This window comes from Lycium ferocissimum, chromosome 5, assembly GCF_029784015.1.
Source record: "Lycium ferocissimum isolate CSIRO_LF1 chromosome 5, AGI_CSIRO_Lferr_CH_V1, whole genome shotgun sequence".
Lineage (NCBI taxonomy): Eukaryota > Viridiplantae > Streptophyta > Magnoliopsida > Solanales > Solanaceae > Lycium > Lycium ferocissimum.
In genome coordinates, this window is record NC_081346.1 from 30,036,783 (window position 1) to 30,058,466 (window position 21,684).

Consider the following 21,684-nt stretch of genomic DNA (forward strand, 5'->3'; position numbering starts at 1 on the left):
TCAGTACTCCTCAATCATAAGTCATCATTATGTCGCCCACTTCAAATAATTTTAATGCCATAAGAACTGCACCCGTAAAAACGATCTTATTGAGATTTAATCTCATTACACCTCCACATTCATTATATATAATAAATATTTCAGCACTTCCTTATTCTTAGACAATTATGAAACATATACGGAAATCATTATACTACACCAAGAACCAATTTGAAACGAGAAGTACCTGGTGCCTCTACAACTATTAGTGCACGAAGAAGAGTCCGTAGGTGGTTTTCTCTTTATTTTTCATGCCCAAAGTAAATAAATTGTTTTTAAACCCTAGGCTTCTAATATATATGGGTCATAAGAAGTGGGTTAAGCCCCATAACTTGGCCCAATAATTCCTACAATTTATTTACTCACTCAACCATTGTAATAAATATAATCATTCTGTCAAATACTTTATTTACCAACTTAGACTTTACATGTGTGAAACTCATTTTCCTATAAATAAACTATTCACACATATTAAATAAAAATATTTCAAAAAGTACCCGCCAATTAAATCACCGTGCCACCAATTCCCGCAAGTCAAGAATACTATTTAAAGCTACGGAAAGGGTATTTTGGCGGAAACGATTTCAAAAGTGCTAAACGACCAAACGGGTCGTTACAATATATTTTTCTGAATTTTCACCACCTTCGTTGCAGTGATGGTCTCTTTACTGCAACGGTCCCTGTACCGCTACAGCGAAGGTTTTTGTCCAGGCCCACAATTTTTTATTTCTCGTGATTTGATCACGATTTCAATTTTACGCAACATTTCTAAGTGAATTTAGCCTTTATTCCACATGAAACTTGGTTTTCGAACGTGGTCCACAGAAGGTTTTCAATAACGACCAAGCAGGTCGTTACATGGGTAATTTAATAATTTGTGATTTTTTTATAAAGAGATGTGTACTTTTTTTATACGATATGTATAATTCTCTATTTTCTGTAGTCAAATTTACCCATGCGAGGACCGTGGCTAATTTTCTCCCAAAGCGTGGCTAACTAGATGTTGGCACGGATGCCAAAATCGTGGCTAAATTGCTGGCGACGCCTCTGATGGGCACTCTAGCAACCGTGGCTAACGAACAGCGGCGAAGCAGTTTTAGCCATGGTTTTAGCACCATATAGCCATGGTGTCTAGCTTGGCTAAAACACGGTTTTTTTTTTTTGTAGTGATTATAGGAATACTGCTCTTGATAAATGATTTGACGTTGTCACGCATATTTCTACTATATTAGAAGCACCGGTTGGTGCAACTTTTTCGTCATCCGTTGTGGACCCACAATAAAAAAAAAAAAAATTGGGCCCCATATTAATCAAGCCCTAAAAAAAAAAAAAATTGTAATTTTACAATTGTGGGCCCTATATTAAACTTAAAAAAAATTGTGGGCCCCATATTAAACAACATCGAGTATTAAAAAAAGTGAAACCCACCACATCCAAACTCATGGGAAAAAAAAAGTGGATCCCATATTAACAAAAATCAATCAATATTGAAAAAAAAAGTGAATCCCATATTTAAAAAACAAACACTGTGGACCCCATATTAAACTTAAAAAAAAATTGTGGGCCCCATATTAAACAACATCGAGTATTAAAAAAAAGTGGACCCCATATTAACAAAATCAAGCAATATTGAAAAAAAAAGTGAATCTCATATTTAAAAAACAAACACTGTTAAAAAAAATGTGGGCCCCATATTAAACACGATGCGTATTCGTAGCAAACACTAATATAATAAAGTTTTAAATAGGGAGCACAAACTACAATGTTATATTAATCGTGCTTTGAACATAGTATCCCATATTGACAAAATTACTTTACTTTACTACTATATAGAAAGGTGGGTTTGGGCACTTTTTCGTCGTCCGTTTGTGGGCCCAAAAAAAATTGTGGGCCCACATATTTTAAACAACTACTAATATTTAAAAACAACTACTAATATTTAAAAAAAAAAAAAAATTGTGGCCCGCATATTTTAAACAACTACTAATATTTAAAAAAAATTGTGGGTCCCATATTAAACACCAACCAGTAATTAAAAAAAAAAAAACAAGTGAAACCCACCACATCCAAACTCACAAGAAAAAAAAGTGGATCCCATATTAACAAAATCAAGCAATATCAAAAAAAAAAAAAGTGAATCCCATATTAAAAAAAAAAAACAAGAACATACTTAAAATACAAAAATGCTTAGAAAATCAAACAATTAAATCAATAATGATGGATTTATTGTCACATGCGTATCAACCCATTAGTGAGAGCAAATGAAATTATTGTACAACAACATACTTAAAATACTTATATATATATATATATATATATATAAAATAGTGGAACCCACCATCTCCAAACTCACGGGAAAAAAATGGACCCCATATTAACAAAATCAAGCAATATTAAAAAAAAAAAGTGAATCCCATATTAAAAATACAAACAATGTCAAAAAAAAAAAAAAAAGGTGCAGACTTTGTATTCGTAGCAAACACTAATATAATAAAGTTTTAGATACGGAGCACAAACTACAATGTTATATTAATCGTGTTTTGAACATAATATCCCATATTGACAAAATCAAGCAATATATAAAAAATAAAAAAATAAAAAATAAAAAAAAGTGCAGACTTTGTATTCGTAGCAAACACTAATATAATAAAGGTTTAGATACGAAGCACAAACTACAATGTTATATTAATCGTGTTTTGAACATAGTCTATATACATATATATATATATATATATATATATATATATATATATATATATATATATATATATATATATATGCATAAAAATAGTGCAAACTAATAATATCCAAAAGGTCGGGCCCATACTAAATAACACCAAGCAATATAAAAACAAAAAAAAAAAAAAAAAAAAAAAACTATATAAAGCATGGGTTTAGACTCATGCTTCATCGTCCGTTATCCCTTAAAAAAAAGGGGTGGGCCCCATACTAAATAACACCGAGCAATTAAAAAAAAAAGGAAGAAAAAAATTAGAACTCACCATCTCCAAACTCATGGGAAAAAATAAAGTGGACCCCATATTAATAAAATCAAGCAATATTAAAAAAAAAAAAAAATTGAACCCCATATTAAAAAATATATAATATTAAAAAAAAGAAGTGCGTACTTTGTATTCGTAGCAAATACTAATATAATAAAGTTTTAGATACGAAGACAAACTACAATGTTATATTAATCGTATTTTGAACATAGTATATGTATATATATTATATGCATAAAAATAGTGCAAACTAATAATGTCCAAAAAAAAAAAGTGCACCCCATAAGTCAATAATGATGAATTCATTGTCACGTGCGTTTCAATCAATTAGTGGGAGCAAATGAAATTGCTTTTCTTCAAAAGGTTAGGTAGTCAAACCATACAATTTTCTTTCTTTTTTTATATTAGCCTGAGATCTAATCTAGCTATTAAACTATTCTATTTGCTATTCCGCCATGTCATTTATTTGTTATGTTTACTAAAATAAATTACTTAAAATATTTATATTTTAAAATAAGATAGAATTTAATTACTTTTTTATTTTTATTCTTACTTCAATAAATGTGAAAAAAGATTAATGTCGTAGAAAAATATATATCAAATGGAAATCAAATAATGAATAAGGTAAATTAGTCAAATTATAATTCTAATCGACGTTTTCTTAAAAAATCATGCAAAAGACAACATGACAAGTAAAATGAGCTAAACCGAGAATATTTACCAAAAATTAAAAAATAGTATTTCTTCGTTTAAATAGAAAATCAATTTCTACTTTGTTTTGTTTTAAACATGTAAAATTAATTTAATAATTTAAATTAGAATTATCCAAATCAAAATTTGATAAAAAAATAATAAGTATTTTACACTTTTAAATTAATCGAATTAAAATTAAAAGTATCAATTGATGTTTAAATATTGCTATTGTTTTATCTCAAAGAGAGGAAAATAGTTCTTTTTTTAAACAAGTCTTCTCTTTTAAAAAATATTAATAAATTCGCCGATTTTGTATTCGTAGCAACCATTAATATAATAAAATTTTAGATACAGAGCACAAACTACAATGTTATATTAATCGTGCTTTGAACATAATATATATATATATATATATATATATATATATATATATATATATATATATATATATAAAATCACTATTCAAAGACAACTATATACACATACGCACTATAATCTAAATGTTGGGCATAAAGACGGCATAGACCGCTAGTTTCAATTAGAAACTCCAATAATATTGAGTTATTAAAGAAGTATTATTTTTCGATTAATTTTATCTTCTCTATTTTAATGTGTCCAGAAAAGTATAAAAACTTTAACTTCATATACGACGTACATCATCTCATCCTAAAATCAGTTCCAATTAAGATCAACGTTAAGTATACATAAGTTGGGGATCTAATTGCATTTGAGTTATATTTGATTCACTTTTTGAGAATACTTGAATATAACAATTTTGCCCGCATTTTGTAACTGAAGTTATTATCACATACAATACATGTATCTTCTTCTTTTCCTTCAAGAAACACTTACACATGATTAAATAATATTTGCATCATAAGTTGAGCTATTCAATTTTGACTTGTTCTTCTCAACTATTTCGAAATACTCAAAAATAGGATTTGGATATCCAAGAACCAATCTATAAATTTACACAAAAAATTTCGTCATCTATGAAAAGAATGAAAAAAAAAAAAGAAAAAAAAAAAGGAAAAGGTATCAGAATAAGCAAAACACTAAAGGGCATCACAAGGGAAAAAGAAGACAAATAGGTCAGCATATATGACACAATCGATGATAATTCTTTCAAATCTTGCAACTGCAAAATGCTTAAAAACAATTTAAATATTCATCAGTCATCCAATCATTTTAGAAGAGAAATGTTAAATCACTAATAATCTAATCGTTAACATATTCGACAAAAGGAACTACACTCAAACAATAAAAAAACTAATTAAAACGAAAAAAATAAGAAGATAAAGAGATAGAATCGTTGGAACGGCTCACAAATTAGCTCTAAACTCTTCTCAGCTTCTCAACGGCCTCTTCCTAACAATAAGTAGTATTGTTGTTATTTCTTTAATTAATAAGAACACACAATCCCATCAACATAAATAAAGTCAAGCTGTTCCACACCTTTTTAGCATTATATAACTTCATATTAAATCATGTTCATGTCCTAGTAGAAGAAAAATAAAAATAAAAAGGAGGAGAAGAGAGATTTTCAGAAATAAATAAATAATAATAATGTGAAATGAATAGAGATCTTTTCGTGTGAGAGATGTCACATCTAAGTGAATCAACCCAAATTTTTTTCACTTATATGAACCGGTGGCAACATACTATAAGAACTTTTAGACTCATTTTTGGATTTTATAATGTTCTTTATCATTAATTTATTTAATAAGAATTATACACTAAACTCTCATATGTATTCCTCAATTTCTTCGGTACCTTCCTTCCGCACAATTAATTTCTACTCTAAAAAAAATTATCATGAATTGGGAGTACGTAATATTTTTATTTTAGATAATAATATAGAATGTAGTGTGAAGAAACATATATTACCTAAACAGACTTCAAGGTTCATTAACTAAAGAATTCATTTTTAATAGATATAATTAAGGGTGTAATCTTGGAAACTACCCATTGCATGATGGGAAAGCCATTTTCAGTTCTTCATTTCCAATAAACATATTGCAGAAAATCAACAAAAAGTAAATTAGAACAAGCAAATGCTAATACAAATTAGTTTATGCACAAGATTCATTTCTAATCTCTACATAGTGCCTAAAATATATGAAGATGCAAAGAATTAATTATCAACTTATTTTTGAGGGATTAATATACATCAAATATTATTCAGTAGAGGTTACGAAACTGAATAACATATTACAAATAGAATGATTTATTAGAGAAAACTACTACAAACTCATATAATTATCATAAAAAAATTTAAAAGTAATGAAAACGGGTCTAAAATACCTTTTTGTCCACAAAAATATATCCAAAGTAATCAACTCTCATTTTTCTTGGTTTTAAGAGATTCCCACATCCTACAAACTCTAACTTTCACAAGCCATTCATTCCTACTACTGCCTAGCTTACATAGAAAAGAGTATGCAATTCTTATAAGCCAACTAAATTAAGTTACATCAAGCTCAAGTCACCTTTGCTTTATATATACAGTGTAATTGTGTAAATACAAAATTATAACACACCAATGAATATGAAGAGGCATATGGATTCAAATACATTCATTATTCATAATTAGTATAATTAATCTGTAAGGAAGTGGAGAAACTAAATTACACCCAATTATAATTAGCATGATAAATTAAAGGAGGGAGTTATATAGTTTTCAGTCTTTTTTCAACACTGCACATTTCTATCCTTTAGAAGAGCCAGTAAGTGGCACCTTCGTCGTCCGTCTGTGGACCCCCCATAAAAAAAATAAAAAAAAATTTTAGGGCCCCATATTAATCAACCCCTAAAAAAAAATTGTGGGCCCCATATTAAACAACATCGAGTATTAAAAAAAAAGTTTTAACTCACCACATCCAAAATCGTAGGAAAAAAAGTGGACCCCATATTAACAAAATCAAGCAATATAAAAAAAAAGTGAACCCCATATTAAAAAAAATAATGTCAAAAAAAAGTGCGTACTTTGTATTCGTAGTAAGCACTAATATAATAAAGTTTTAGATACGGAAAGACAAACTACAATGTTATATTAATCGTATTTTGAACATAGTGTGTGTGTATATATATATATATGCATAAAAATAGTGCAAATTAATAATGTCCAAAAAAAAATGCACCCCATATTAAAAAATCAAGCAATATTCATGTAATTTCCAAAGTATCTCATTGAGTCAATAATGAGTCATATTAAGGTACTGTTTGGCGGAATAGTAGTAAGGAAAAGGTGACTTAAGAAACTCCAGGAGAGATGAAAAAGAAGTACCCCCACTTGGTTCCTATACCTACGGATAATCAGAATCACTTATTTGATGATGTTGATTAATGCACGAGTTGTGTGCGATAACCGTAAAAAGGAAACTCCCCCAGAAATACGTATGAGTCCCTATAAGGCTAATTTAACATTCGAGGACGAATGTTCTAAAGGGGGGAAGGATGTTATACCCCGCACTTTGCACGTTCGGATATTTTGAGATGGTTGCGATAAGCTAAGCACAAGTGTTATAACCCGTATTTTGAATATTTGGACATGTTGAGATAATTGTAGTAAGTTGAGGATAATGCTGTGTTTTGGTCTTGCTTGATATAAGTTGGTTATGAAAGTTTCGGATGTGAAAATATTGGAAAAAGGTTAAGGGCAAAATTGAAATTATCCAATAAATGGACTAAGTAATTGGGCTAAGAAAAAAAAAAAAAAAAAAAAAGGAAGAAAAGGCCCAAGCCACAAGTGTGGCCGGCCATGGAGAAAAAAATGGGCTATGGCCCATATAAGGGCCATATTTGATAATAAAAGAAGAAAGGGGGCCATGTGACATTTAGATTCTTCAAGAATTTTCAAGAAAATAGAGAAGGAGAAAAACAAGACAAGAGGAGCAAAATTAAAAGGCCATTCGGCCATGGGCTCCAAATTTTTGCCCTATGAAATCTTGTTCCCAAAATTATTTTCTTGTTGTATTCCCACTAATTCAAGGGTCCTCTCCAACGTGGTATAATTGTTTCGGAAGATAAGTCGTTCGTTTCGTCGTTTTCGCATTTGGGTCAAGTAAAGAAGTTGAAGGAAAGAGGTAAGATTCAATCCTTTTTTTATATGTTATGAAGGATTCATTTATGTTGTAGTGTGTGGAAATGGATAGAATGCATGAAATTATGGAAGTTTGCATGGTATTTGTGTGTGTGTGTATGTAGCCGTATGTGTGTGCTAATGTATAAATGAAGTGGGTTGGATTTTATGTATTATTTTAGTTGTGGTTATAGTGGACTTTGTATTAGAAATGGGAGTTGAATGAAAATCGATTGAAGTTGGAAAATGCCATGTTGGCCGTGTGGTGCATGGTGATGGAATAAGAATGGATTTATTTTGTTTAGTATATTAGTTGTGTTGTTGTGCCCTTATTAATGTAAATGAAGGATATATGGGTTGAGTTGGCATGAAAATGGAATGTCGAGAATTATGTGATATTAATGTGATTTTATGGTATTAAGATAATGAAGTTGTTAAAGTGTGGATTATGGTTGTTAGTGATGAAGTAGTAAGTAGAAAATGTGTTGGGACGGTTTTGTTTCGTATGTGAGAATTTTGGATGGAATATGAAATTGTTGAACATTGGGTATAAGGCTTGAAATACTCTTGGTTTATGTTCGAATGATCTTGAATTAGTATGTGAACATGAAAATATGGATATTGATTTATAAGTGTAAAGTTGGATTTGAAGTTGTTGCATTATTTGGAAAATAAGACTATTTGCGCTAGAATGCGTTTCTAGTCGATTGTTGATGTTGTTTATATTGTTGTTGGTATGGTTGTTGTTGTTTTGGCCGAGTTTGAATCTCGGGGATGTTATATATATAGGGGAGATGCTGCCCAAATTTTTATAGACAATTAGTGAGTTAAGATTTGAATGCTAAAAGTCTTACAATTGTCAATTGAAAAACGTGACCATTTGTAGGTTTTGGACGAAACGGGAATTGAATGTTGGCGAGCATAAAAGGCAAGAAATGTATGTAAGGCTCCACCCTTCCTTCTCTTGGCATGTCCTAGATGCAATAGGTTTGAATTCGGATTTCGGGAACGACTCTACTCTTTGGAATCTACGCCCGAATTTACCCCTTTTCCACTCAGTAAAATTGAATTAAATAATTTGTAAACAGTTGGAAAAATTGTTTAAACATCTAGATTTTGCGCAAATTGAATCCGACCATCTTAAAACTCTTATAAGTGATATTGTGAAAACTAAAGAAAGTATTATGTGTACGCCACCTCATTTGACCCGAGGTGGGCCCACTATTCCCGAGTTTTCGGTATTATTTCATTTGACTCGTTTTTGGAGTAGAGTGCAAAGGAAGACTCTTGGCTACTTTCTAACTACTTTATGACAGCCGTTTTAATTACTTTAAGGAGTCTCACAATACATTCCGAAAAATGGGAACGATTTTTAGAAGGGTTATTTTTTATATAGTCCGTCGTGATATCCGAAAGTCATACATTTTGATCATCGTTCAATTTTCTTCGTATGATTTGTTATCTGAATTATGCTATCGAGTTTTGGTATATGTTTTATATTCTGATATGTACAAATGACCCCTGAAGTCCTATTTTGATAAGAATCCTCCGCGGCTTTTAAAAGGTATGTACTATGCCTCGTCCGGACCCTTTTCATGATATGTCGTTTGATTATTCCGTCCGATCTCTGTATATGTTGTACTTTTTATGTTGCATTTAGTTTCTCACTACTCCACTCGTGGATGCCTCAATGCTTCCTTCACTGAGCCCGGGCCAGGATATGTTATCAAGCGTCTTCCACTGCATTGTCGCCGTGCCTCGGTGTGAGGGGGCAGGTATACATTTACATGGGTTGTGGAGTATGCTGTGCCATGTACACTTTGATATGATATGATATGATATGGCCATCTGATATGCTATGATATGTGCACATTCCGATATGTTCCGATATGTTGTGGCGCCGGTTCGGGCGACCACTTTCTCGTTTACCGAGTCCCATAACGGGGCCGGCTATGGCATATTTTCGTTATGCATTTGCCTATGTTTTATGAGTAAGCATTTCGATACTCCGGCCATTGCATTTATGTTTTGTACCCTACGTTCGCTATGATTCGTTTATCGTATTTTATGCTTTACATACTCGGACATATTCCGCATCGACCCCCCGTTCTCTTCTGGGGTCGCGTTTCATGCCGCGGCAGTACACCCGCATGACTGTAAGACAAGATAGAAGATATTCCGGGGGCCGGCATTGGCAAGCTCCTTTTGCTCCCCGGAGTCCGCGAGTCAAAGTGTGTATGCTATATGTTCGGTTATCTGTTAGAGACTTTGCGGACAGTCGTGGGTTCGGCATCGCTTTGTATCCGCTCCATCGCCCGATATGTCGTTCGTATTATGTAATAAATTTCATGTACTTTAAATTCTGTTGATTTGACAATTACAAAAAAAAGAGTATGTCCCGAAAACCATTTCCGAAATTGTCATTTGTGTTTGAGTAAGAGTCTCAGGAGTTATGTCTGTAATAAGAGTCCGCGGGTTCGCTCGGCTCCGAGCATGGGGTCGGGTGCCCATCACACCCTAGCAAAATCAGGGTGTGACAAAGTGGTCAGAGCCCTTAAAAAAAAAAATTGTGGGCCCCATATTAATCAAGCCCTTAAAAAAAAAATTGTGGGCCCCATATTAAACAACATCGAGTATTAAAAAAAAGTGGAACTCACCACAACCAAAATCAGAGGAAAATAAAAGTGGACCCCATATTAACAAAATCAAGCAATATTGAAAAAAAAAAGTGAATCCCATATTTAAAAAACAAACACTGTTAAAAAAGATGTGGGCCCCATATTAAACACGATGCGTATTCGTAGCAAACACTAATATAATAAAGATTTAGATACGAAGCACAAACTACAATGTTATATTAATCGTATTTTGAACATAGTATATATATATATATATATATATATATATATATATATATATATATATATATATATATATAAAAATAGTGCAAACTAATAATGTCCAAAAGGGTGGGCCCCATACTAAATAACACCAAACAATATAAAAAATGAAAATAAAAAAAAGGAAGAAACTATATAAAGTGGGTTTAGACTCATGCTTCATCGTCCGTTGTCCCTTAAAAAAAAAAAGGGTGGGCCCCATACTAAATAACACCGAGCAAAGAAAAAAATTGGAACTCACCATCTCCAAACTCATGGAAAAAATAAAGTGGACCCCATATTAACGAAATCAAGCAATATTAAAAAAAAAAAATTGAACCCCATATTAAAAAAAATATAATATTAAAAAAAAGAAGTGCAGACTTTTTATTCGTAGCAAACACTAATATAATAAAGTTTTAGATACAGAGCACAAACTACAATGTTATATTAATCGTGTTTTGAACATAATATATGTATATATATATTATATGCATAAAAATAGTACAAACTAATAATGTCCAAAAAAAAAAAGTGCACCCCCATACTAAACAACATCAAGCAATATATATATATAAAAAAAAAAAAAAAAGTAAAAAAGTGGAACCCACCATCTCCAAACTCACGATAAAAAAAGTGGACCCCATATTAACAAAATCAAGCAATATAAAAAAAAGTGAACCCCATATTAAAAAAAAATAATGTCAAAAAAAAGGTGCAGACTTTGTATTCGTAGTAAACACTAATATAATAAAGTTTTAGATACGGAGTACAAACTACAATGTTATATTAATCGTATTTTGAACATAGTGTGTGTGTGTGTGTGTGTGTATATATATATATATATATATATATGCATAAAAAATAGTGCAAATTAATAATGTCCAAAAAAAATGCACCATATTAAAAAATCAAACAATATTCATGTAATTTCCAAAGTATCTCATTGAGTCAATAATGATGGATTCGATTCATCCACGTGCGTATCAATTCATTAGTGGGAGCAAATGAAATTGCTTTTTCTTCAAAAGGTTAGGTAGTCAAACCATACAATTTTCTTTTTTTTTTTATATTATTTCTAGATCTAATCTAGCTATTAAACTCGTTCTATTTGCTATTCCGCCATGTCATTTATTTGTTATGTTTTTACTAAAATAAATATACTTTAAAATATTTATATTTTAAAATAAGATAGAATTTAATTACTTTTTTATTTTTATTCTTACTCCAATAAAATGTGAAAGAGATTAATGTCGTAGAAAATATATATCAAATGGAAATCAAATAATGAATAAGGTAAATTAGTCAAATCATAATTCTAATCGACGTTTTCTTAAAAAACCATGCAAAAGACAACATGACAAGTAAAATGAGCTAAACTGAGAATATTTACCAAAAATTAAAAATAGTATTTCTTCGTTTAAATAGAAAATCAATTTCTACTTTGTTTTGTTTTAAACATGTAAAATTAATTTAATAATTTAAATTAGAATTATCCAAATCAAAATTTGATAAAAAAATAATAAGTATTTTACACTTTTAAATTAATCGAATTAAAATTAAAAGTATCAACTGATGCTTAAATATTGCTATTGTTTTATCTCAAAGAGATGAAAATAGTTTCTTTTAAACAAGTCTTCTTTTTAAAAATATTAATAAATTTGCCGATTTTGTATTCGTAGCAACCATTAATATAATAAAATTTTAGATACGAAAGACAAACTACAATGTTATATTAATTGTGCTTGAACATAATATATATATATATATATAATCACCATTCAAAGACAACTATATACACATAGATGCACTATAATCTAAAGTGTTGGGCCCGTGTTGTTTCTATATAGTATAGTAAGAAAAAAAGAGGATCGTCGTCCGTTCCTTTGTTCGAACAGGGGCAAAAAAGTAAATTTTCATCCCTAATTTTGGGCAAATTTGAAACCTTCACTTCTAGAATATACGACCTGATAAATCTTCTCTAGCTTCTCCTCCTCTCCTTCTACCCTCACACTTCTCCTCAATTGCTCCTCAATTCAGATTATCGTGCTTTGGTTTGACTTCTCCTCCGGTGTTTGTGTATTTTAGAGGTACAATAAGCTGATTTCCACTGCCCATATATTCAGTCTCTGTAAAATTAACAAACACTCAAGTGTTACTGCTTCCACCTCATTGTATAAGTGCTTTTCTGGTAAGTTTAAGTTCCTTGGTCTGCTCTTTGAATTTCTCCGGTGTTTCTACTGATTGCGATGATAAAAAATTCTTTTTTTTTTTTTTTGGGTATTTTATTCCACTACTTTTGATGAGTATATGATAGGTTTTCTGGTGGTTTCTTAGTTCATTATAGAATTTTGTATGGCTATTATGCCGATTTTCACCAATTTGGGGTTCATGGCAATCTTAGGTTTCTTCCAATTTTTCAATTTTATGAAGAAAAAGGAAGAGCAACACCAGTTTAAGAAATTAGGTTTTTTTTCCTTTGTTCAAGATTTAGATCGTTCAAGATTGGAATGGAGGCCTTTTGCAGAAAAATAAATTCGATTGGTTTGATAGGTTTTACAGTGCTCAATGGTGATGATGAAAGTAATAAGGTGCCTTTGGGGGAAATTGTTGAAAGAGATTGTAGAATTTGTCACTTGAGTTTGGTGGATATTGGAGTTGAGTCTGGTGTTGCTATTGAATTGGGATGTTCTTGTAAAGATGATTTGGCTGCTGCACATAAGCATTGTGCTGAAACTTGGTTTAAAATCAAGGGAAATAAGTAAGTAGACTAAAACTTGAATTTTGCTTTTTTATTTTAGTTTTATGGTTGGTGGATTTTGAACTTTTACCGAACCGATTTTTAGGCTTCTTTTAATAAAACCGATTTTTTTATATAAACTTATAACCGTCCGAATAATTAGGTTGGTTTTTAATTTTATAAAAATAAACCAAAAAAATACCGAACCGAACCGAATAAGTTTATATATGTAAAATATGTTTTATATATTAAATTTATATACAATAAAGTATTAAAAATTTCGCCTTTGGTTTGGGATGATGAAAATGACTACAACTGGCAACATAATTAACACCTAAAGTTCCAACTCTGAAACCTATTACATTACTCCTATTGAACTTAAATCCTATTGCACCTAATCCACCCGACGTCAACCATTGCATTGGGTTTTTGTACTTATAGTACTGAGCAGACCACATTTGGTGAGCAAAATATTCAAAGGAATGGTCTTTGAGACAAAAAAATATTCAAAGGAATGGTCTTGAAGACAAAAATATATAACTGATTTGTTTTATCTGTCTTAGTTTAGATTGCAAGATGCATTTAACTTTCTTAATCAATTAATCTTAGGCAGCATTTTGACATCGCTAGCTTACTTACATATCTTAGTTTTGTTTACCTTAGTTTTTCATCATATGAGTAAGTATTTGAAAGCAGATGATGGAGCCCTCAAACATTGCAGGTACTGGTTATAGATAGACCTGCAGTTAGAGTATTTAGGCCTCAGCTAGACTTTGCACTTTCACTTTCATTTCTTCTATTTTTTCTTTTTTCTGGTATCTGGTCTTTGCTGTTTGAGCTTCTCGAATTTGATCTCGAAAGAAATAGTGTAGAAATACTATCAGTCATGGCTTAGTAACAATTACACAAACTTGAGTTTTAGGAAACTAATCAATCACATCTTCTAACACTGATGCAAGTCTGTTTTTAATCTATTCTAGATTATCTCCCGTCTGTAATCTCAACTATATGTGATGAAAGATTTTGAACGTGAAAATACTTCCAACTTTCTTAATGGTTTCTAATATGGACAAGAAAAATAATAGCATCTCAAAAAGCCTTACTTGCAGTTGCCAGCCATATTTGTTTTTGCACATTGTATGATCCTACAATCGCAAATGGTGAAAACTTTGCTATTTAATCAAAAGATTTTCAATTAGATTATGATTTATAATACCGGAAGATCAAATTTACCTTACCTTCAGGTGGTTTGCTCAAAGTTGTGTTCTCAATTAGATCCTCTGACTTTACAATGCCGTAAAGCTCTTTGGTCCTGTAAAGGGTATAAACACTCACTTGAAGTCATTAGATAAAGCAGAGGCAAAGGGCTATGAGAAATATGGAGCATCAGCAACATAACAAAAAACATGTATGTGTTTTATTAATTATTTTTATTGGTTGACCATGAACTTGATGATTGTAGAATTTGTCACTTGAGTTTGGTGGATATTGGAATTGAGTCTGACTGGTATAGACAATAGTTTTAATTTATGCATCGAACCCTTGCGTGATAGCTTCAGATTGGGTTAGTGTATCCATTTCCCAAGTCTTTGGCTGCATATTGGTATAGTATGTCCATCTTGATAAATTTAATATCCACTACACAAGGGAAATAATTGATGGACTGCAGCAGTGTTCGTAATATTCCTCTATCTGCTGTAACAATAATTCCATTGGACATGAGAATTTCTGGTTCTCTTTATTGTGGCATTAGTTAATAGTTACTAATTAAACCTTTGCCATAAATATCTACTCAATTAAGGAAAAAAAGATGTGAGATATATGAACCAGATTGTATTTTAATTGAGTTAGAAGGAAACCACTATTGCCATCTCTTGAAATGAACTTCTCTATTCAAAATTTTATGTGAGACACTTATATGTGGTAAGCCAGTGGAGAACCTACATAATTTCCGCAAGTCTTTTAGTTCAGTTAGAGGCATCCAAAGCCCCATAAGGTGAAGGATGCCTACTGCTTGTTGAACTTTTGTGATGGTTAAACTACATAACAAATTTCACCTACTGCAAGCATTCACAAATATACTCCTGCTAAGTACCTTATTGGGCAGAATGTTGATAGCTATGACTTCACATCATATTATAGTCATTGTGGCAATGATGACAATTATGGATGTGCTTTTGCCATCATCTGCCCTCTAAACAAGCTTTTAAAAGGGGAAGTTGGCCTAAAGAATAATTTATGAATTTCCACTGGAGGAACTTTATGTTTGTGGTACTTTCCTCCTTTAGGTTGCTAATCTTTCTATTGTGTCTTTCCTTTTAAGATCTTTCACATTAAGAAAGAGTTTGGATGAATATACATTTTAAAAGTTCTTTTATATATTTTAAAATCTGAAACATCATAGTACTAGATGCTTCAAGGCTTATTTCTTGATATCATTTCTTAAATACATGATACTTCCAGGAATACAAGTTTTCTGTGCAAGACACTATGATCTTGGAGTCAAGTATAGGAGTGGAAGCTCGCAAGATTTGGGCTACAGGGCCCCCTATCCTGGTGGGTTTTTGAACATTGCTGCTGAGAATTTTAAGAAACTCTTGTGGGAAGATCCACTGTACCTAAGGCAGAATGAGATTTGCGCCTCTATGTTTCACGGTTAGTGAGGAAGCAGAAACCATGAGAATTATTGAAGTTGGATTCTTCCTTTAATAATCTAACGCGTCATCCCTTTTCAGTGTACTGTTATGATAGACGAGATTTCTAATTCTTGAGTCTTGCAGTAAGGGAAGCTGAACATTTAATTGGGAGATAAAATGAGGAGCAACGGGCATGTCATACTGCCTTCAACCATGAAGTGGTGGGAATTTTCAGCTTTCTTATTCAGCCTTGTGCACAGCTATCCAATTATCTTAATTACATTCTGTTGTATTTCATCTTCACACTTCCTGTACAAACTTCTCATGACACTTAAAATGTAGCTATATCCTCCTTTTTGGGTTGAACATATTTTATTAATTGCAGCTCTATGCTTAGTAGCATCCTTCTGTAAATTTCTTCCTTTACAAAAATCATAAGCTATATTATATATATCGAGAGACACGATAGTTCAAACGGACAAAAAACCGTATGGATTAATTTGCTGGTACTTCAATCTTTGAGTCGGTGACAAAAGATTTGAAATGGTATCTTATATCAAACTGAGATTGCAACGTTAGCCTAAAAAGATGTGGAATTACCAACCAAGTAACATGTTGCAGGGCATGTCTTGAAAGATACTTGTGAGCTGATTGTACCTTTTTGGTTTTTGCACAGGTATTGATCTTTCTTCAACTAAAGCAAAAGCAGCAAGTAGAAAGACATTCTTACAAAATTTCACCATTTTCTTGTGTTTTGTACTTGCTGCCATCCTATTCTTATAGGATCATATTTTTAATTTATTGTAGTTTCATAATTATCTCTTTTCAAATTATCGGATTGTGAAGTGATATTGTTCACATTACAGTACATTTAATATCGGGAATATCAAGCCGTTACAAGACGGTCAAAGACTTTAGATTATATCAGATCTATGTATATGTAGTTGTGTTTGGATAGAATATTTACCAAAAATTAAAAAATAGTATTTCTTCATTTAAATAGAAAATCAATTTCTACTTTGTTTCGTTTTAAACATGTAAAATTAATTTAATAATTTGAATTAGAATTATCCAAATCAAAATTTGATAAAAAATAATAAGTATTTTACACCTTTAAATTAATCGAATTAAAATTGAAAGTATCAACTGATGCTTAAATATTGCTATTGTTTTATCTCAAAGAAAGGAAAATAGTTTCCTTTTAAATAAGTCTTCTCTTTTAAAAAATATTAATAAATTTGCTGATTTTGTATTCGTAGCAAACATTAATATAATAAAGTTTTAGATACGAAGCACAAACTACAATGCTATATTAATCGTGTTTTGAACATAATATATATATATATATATATATTCACTATCCAAACACAAAGGAGTACCGTCAGCCCCCAAAAGGGGCTCAAGCCGAGGAGCGGAAAGCCACTTGACTGGTTGGAAAGGGGCTGCTTGTATGAGAAAAAGAAGAGTCCTTTCGAAGGCTTTGTATCAGACATCTTCACTAGAAGACAAGAAGAGCTAATATTACTTGAGTTGTAAGTAAAAAAAAGGCTAACCAGTGCACTATAATCTAAAGTGTTGGGCCCGTGCGCAGCACGACGAAAGATAGGCCGTCTAGTTTAATCCTACAGATCATCTCTAAGTTACTGCTGCTACGTGGGCTGAGAATTAGGCAGTTACTTGGGCTTTATTGCCAAGCAATATTCACTTTATGAGGCTTTTGTTAAACCATAGAATTGGTTGATTATATAGAGAAATGAACAACAACAAAAAATGCAAAAAATTGAGAAAAAAAATAAATAGTAATAGTGATCATAAAGAGGTGTCACATCATCTTATTTATGCCTAACTTTATATTATATATAGATTGGTTGTGGGCAAGTTATGTTATTGCTGGCTAGAGTTAATTTCTCAAATACTAAGTGAACTTACCACATTGTTGCTATAAAAGTCATTGAACTAATATTTGCAATTATAAAATCACTCAAGTTATGAATAGTTTGTCAACAAAACAAATATTATGGGAAAACTCACCAAAAAGCCGCATCAGCCAAAATGTCAAACAAAGCAACAATAACATACCCAATGTAATTCAATAAGTGAGGTCTGGGAAAGGTAAAATATACGCAGACCTTATATCTACCTTTGTGGGGCAGAGATGTGTTTCAAAAAGACCCTCGGCTCGAAAGGAAAGAAAATTAATGAAAAGAAAGAAAAATAAAAGAAAAGGAAAAGGAATTCGACGCAGACATTAAAAAAAATCATAAAATATATAAAGGAAAATGCAGCAAATGAGCAAGATACAAAGCAACAACGCAAGAGATAGTGATACACATCGCAGAATCAGGGGCGGATCTAGGGCCCGCCGAGGGTGTTCACCCGAGAACACCTTCGGCAAAAAATTACACCGCATATATAAGGTATTTTTTCCTTTTTTTATACACATATATAGATTTTGAGCACCCTAAAAATAAGAGAAGAGGTTGGTTTAGTGGATTTGGCCTCTCGGGTATTCAAAATTTACCTTAAGGTTCCAAGTTCAAATCCCAGTCACTATCTTTTTATTTTTCGAACCCCCTCAGTGAAAATCCTAGATCCGTCACTGTCCGAAAGAAACATATTAACAGATTATGCAAAAATGTAGATCTCAAACTTGTAAGTGTTGTCCTAAAGTAGAAGACACTGCTTCTAATGCGAATCCAGGATTCTAATGAATCTCTTGATTGATGAACTTTTTAAGGAAAAAGATGAAAGCTTCTTAAGTGCGAGGAGTTGCTTATGGAATCTCAATCCAAAGGGTCCCACAATCTAGGATAAGGGACCACAATCCACAAGCTTCTTAAGTGCGAGGAGTTGCTTCCGCATATTGGGCCTTCTTCATAACCAGAAGCCCAACACACACAAACAGCAGCCCAGTCCAAGTTTCTGATGAAGCACAGTGTAGTTAATATACTCTACATCATACATTATAAATGACACCCTATAGATTCCTTAGGCAATAATTACGTGTACAAAGTTTGTTAGGATATTTTTCAGTTTTGTGTTATTTATTTACATTCCTTGTAATCTACACTACTTAGTCTTCAGTCCTTAGATACATAGCATATATAGGAATACATTTTGTATACATTGGCAGAGAAAAATATACAACAAGAAAATCTTCCAATTTCAGTTTGTGCAGGATTTGTTCTGGTTTATACAGATCTGTTCTTCATATTTTTCCTTCTACTTTTTAATTCAATATGACTGGAAATGTCGATCTTACTGAGACCTCTTCTGGTTCAGCTGAGAAAACAGCATCTGATGTGCCTCCCAGTCATCCTTACTACTTGAACAGCTCAGATTCACCTGGAATGAGCTTACTTAATGTGAGTTTTGATGAATCTAGTTTTGAAAATTGGAAGAGAGGAATATTAATCTCCCTTTCAGCCAAAAACAAACTATGTTTCATAAATGACAAAGCAGAAATACCTGATCAGCAATCACCACTATTTGATCAGTGGAGAAGAGCAAATGATATGGTAATAGCATGGCTACTTAATTCCCTCAGCAAGGACATCTCTGAGACCCTTTTATATTCACAAACAGCTGCAGAACTGTGGAATGAGTTGCAAGAAATGTATGGGCAGCCTGATGGATCCAAGTTGTTTCAACTACAAAGGGATTTGAACAACATAACACAAGGATCAAATGATGTTGCAACTTATTTTAACAGATTGAAGAAACTGTGGGAACAATTAAAAATACTCAGTATCCTTATGGTATGCAGTTGTGATTGCAAGTGTGGTGCTAAGGAACATGCAAGTGTGGTGCTAAGGAACATAATAGTAACATGACTGAGGATATCAAACTGTATCAATCATGGAAGAGACATTGGCGACATTAGCTTTTTTATCATACTTTTGTCTTTATCTTTTATATATTTTTGTTACAAGTCTCTGACAACGTAAATAGCTTAACAAATACTATGTTAGACTGTTGGACTTTAAAGACCCTTGAACTGTTAGGCTTTAAAGATGAGGTGGTGTGAATAAAAAATGGATGGAAATTGAAAAAATGAGCTTTTCTTTTATGAGAACTTTGTCCGTCATTGACGGTGAAAAGGGAGATTTGTGTGCTTATATATAGAAGCACATCTTGTAGCTCAAAAATCGCGCCGTCGTCGCTCGGCTCGGATTTGGATTCGGATTCATTTGGAGACATAGTTATGGTTGCTATGAAGACTGAATCCCGGAGTCAGTTTCAACTTAAATTTTATTTTAAAGTTGTTATAAAAGACTTGAATCCAGTTTCAAATGTGCCAAGTTCGGATAGCTTTGCTTTCTTGAAATTACGGTTCATTGCACTTCAAATTGAATTTATATGGAGAAATAGGAAATTGTTTGCCTTAAGTTCGATGACCATTTGAAAATTAAGCTTTTAATTAATTTTATGCATTTGCTAGGTTAATTACCCCGGTTGATATGAACTTTGATTCAAGAAGGCCTTCGCAACCGCAATTTTTCCTCTTGAAAGTGGAAAATACACAACAAAAACAAAGGAAGAGAATAGAAAAACTCTGTTTTGTTTTTCAATAAGTGAGAAGAATGAATTACACAGGTGAATTAATTAATCTGCTAAGAGGAGGAAAGATTTTTGGTAAGAGCTAAAGCATTGCTAGTTAACTGAGCCACATTAACAATGCAATTCCTAATAGTGGCCTTAACTTTCCCATTATTGCCTTCAAAACCATCCATACAAGTATCTTCATCTGTCAAAGCGGCACTTACCCATGTCATTACATTTCCCATTTTCTCTTCAAAATCAGGTCCATTTAAATTCTTCATCTCCAACAAAGATTTCTGTAGCTCATCCACGGAGTCTTCCATGTTCTCCACACAGTCCGTTAAGGCATGTGCTTCTGCTGGACCTAAGTTTTGTTCTTTGGACATTTTTGAGATTTTGTTTGTGGTTGACTTAGCCCCTTTTAAGCTCACTGTAAGTGCTGAATTGGCCAATTCCATAGGGCTTGTTTGGATGGAATTTGAGTAAGGTGAGAGTGTTTCAATGCACAATTTGGGGTACAATGTTGTCCCACAAGATGTCTTAATGAACTCAGATGTATCGATTTCTGATTTTTTGGCTAGGTCTCTTGTTGCTGTTGATGAGCATATGAATGTAGATATTACAATGAAGTAGAAAAATGAAATAGTGGAATCCATATTCAATGATGGGGCAAAAGGGATTTGGGATGAATGGTGAGCAAAAGGTTCTTGCACTTTCTTATAAAGATGTAATGTTCCTACATTATTTTAATACTTCTTGTGCATATCGACTTTGTGGGGCTCATTTTACAGTCACGGGTTTTGGTTCAAAATATTGATTGTTCCACAAAAAATGCAAAAAGCAAAAAGTAGATAGCACGGGGTGCTTGATTGGACGGCATTCAATGAATTAGTAATATTCTCAAATACCAAGGCCAATTAATATATCTAGGAAACACATACTACCAATATTAATGGATTGCCAGTCCACAGATTTCTGGCCGAGACTGTAACCGATTGTTTCTTTATCACTAAAAATCACAGCATTACATTTTTCTTCTTTAATTCTGACATTTTGAAAATTCTAGCTGTTA

General features: G+C 32.1%; 1 protein-coding gene across 1 annotated transcript; it reads right to left on the reverse strand.

The window, feature by feature from the left end:
- Positions 1-20,628: 20,628 nt before the first annotated feature.
- Positions 20,629-21,339, reverse strand: LOC132058351 (21 kDa protein-like). The gene has a single exon (XM_059450886.1). The coding sequence runs from the start codon at positions 21,266-21,268 to the stop codon at positions 20,684-20,686; it is 585 nt and encodes a 194-aa protein (XP_059306869.1). The 5' UTR covers positions 21,269-21,339; the 3' UTR covers positions 20,629-20,683.
- Positions 21,340-21,684: the final 345 nt, after the last annotated feature.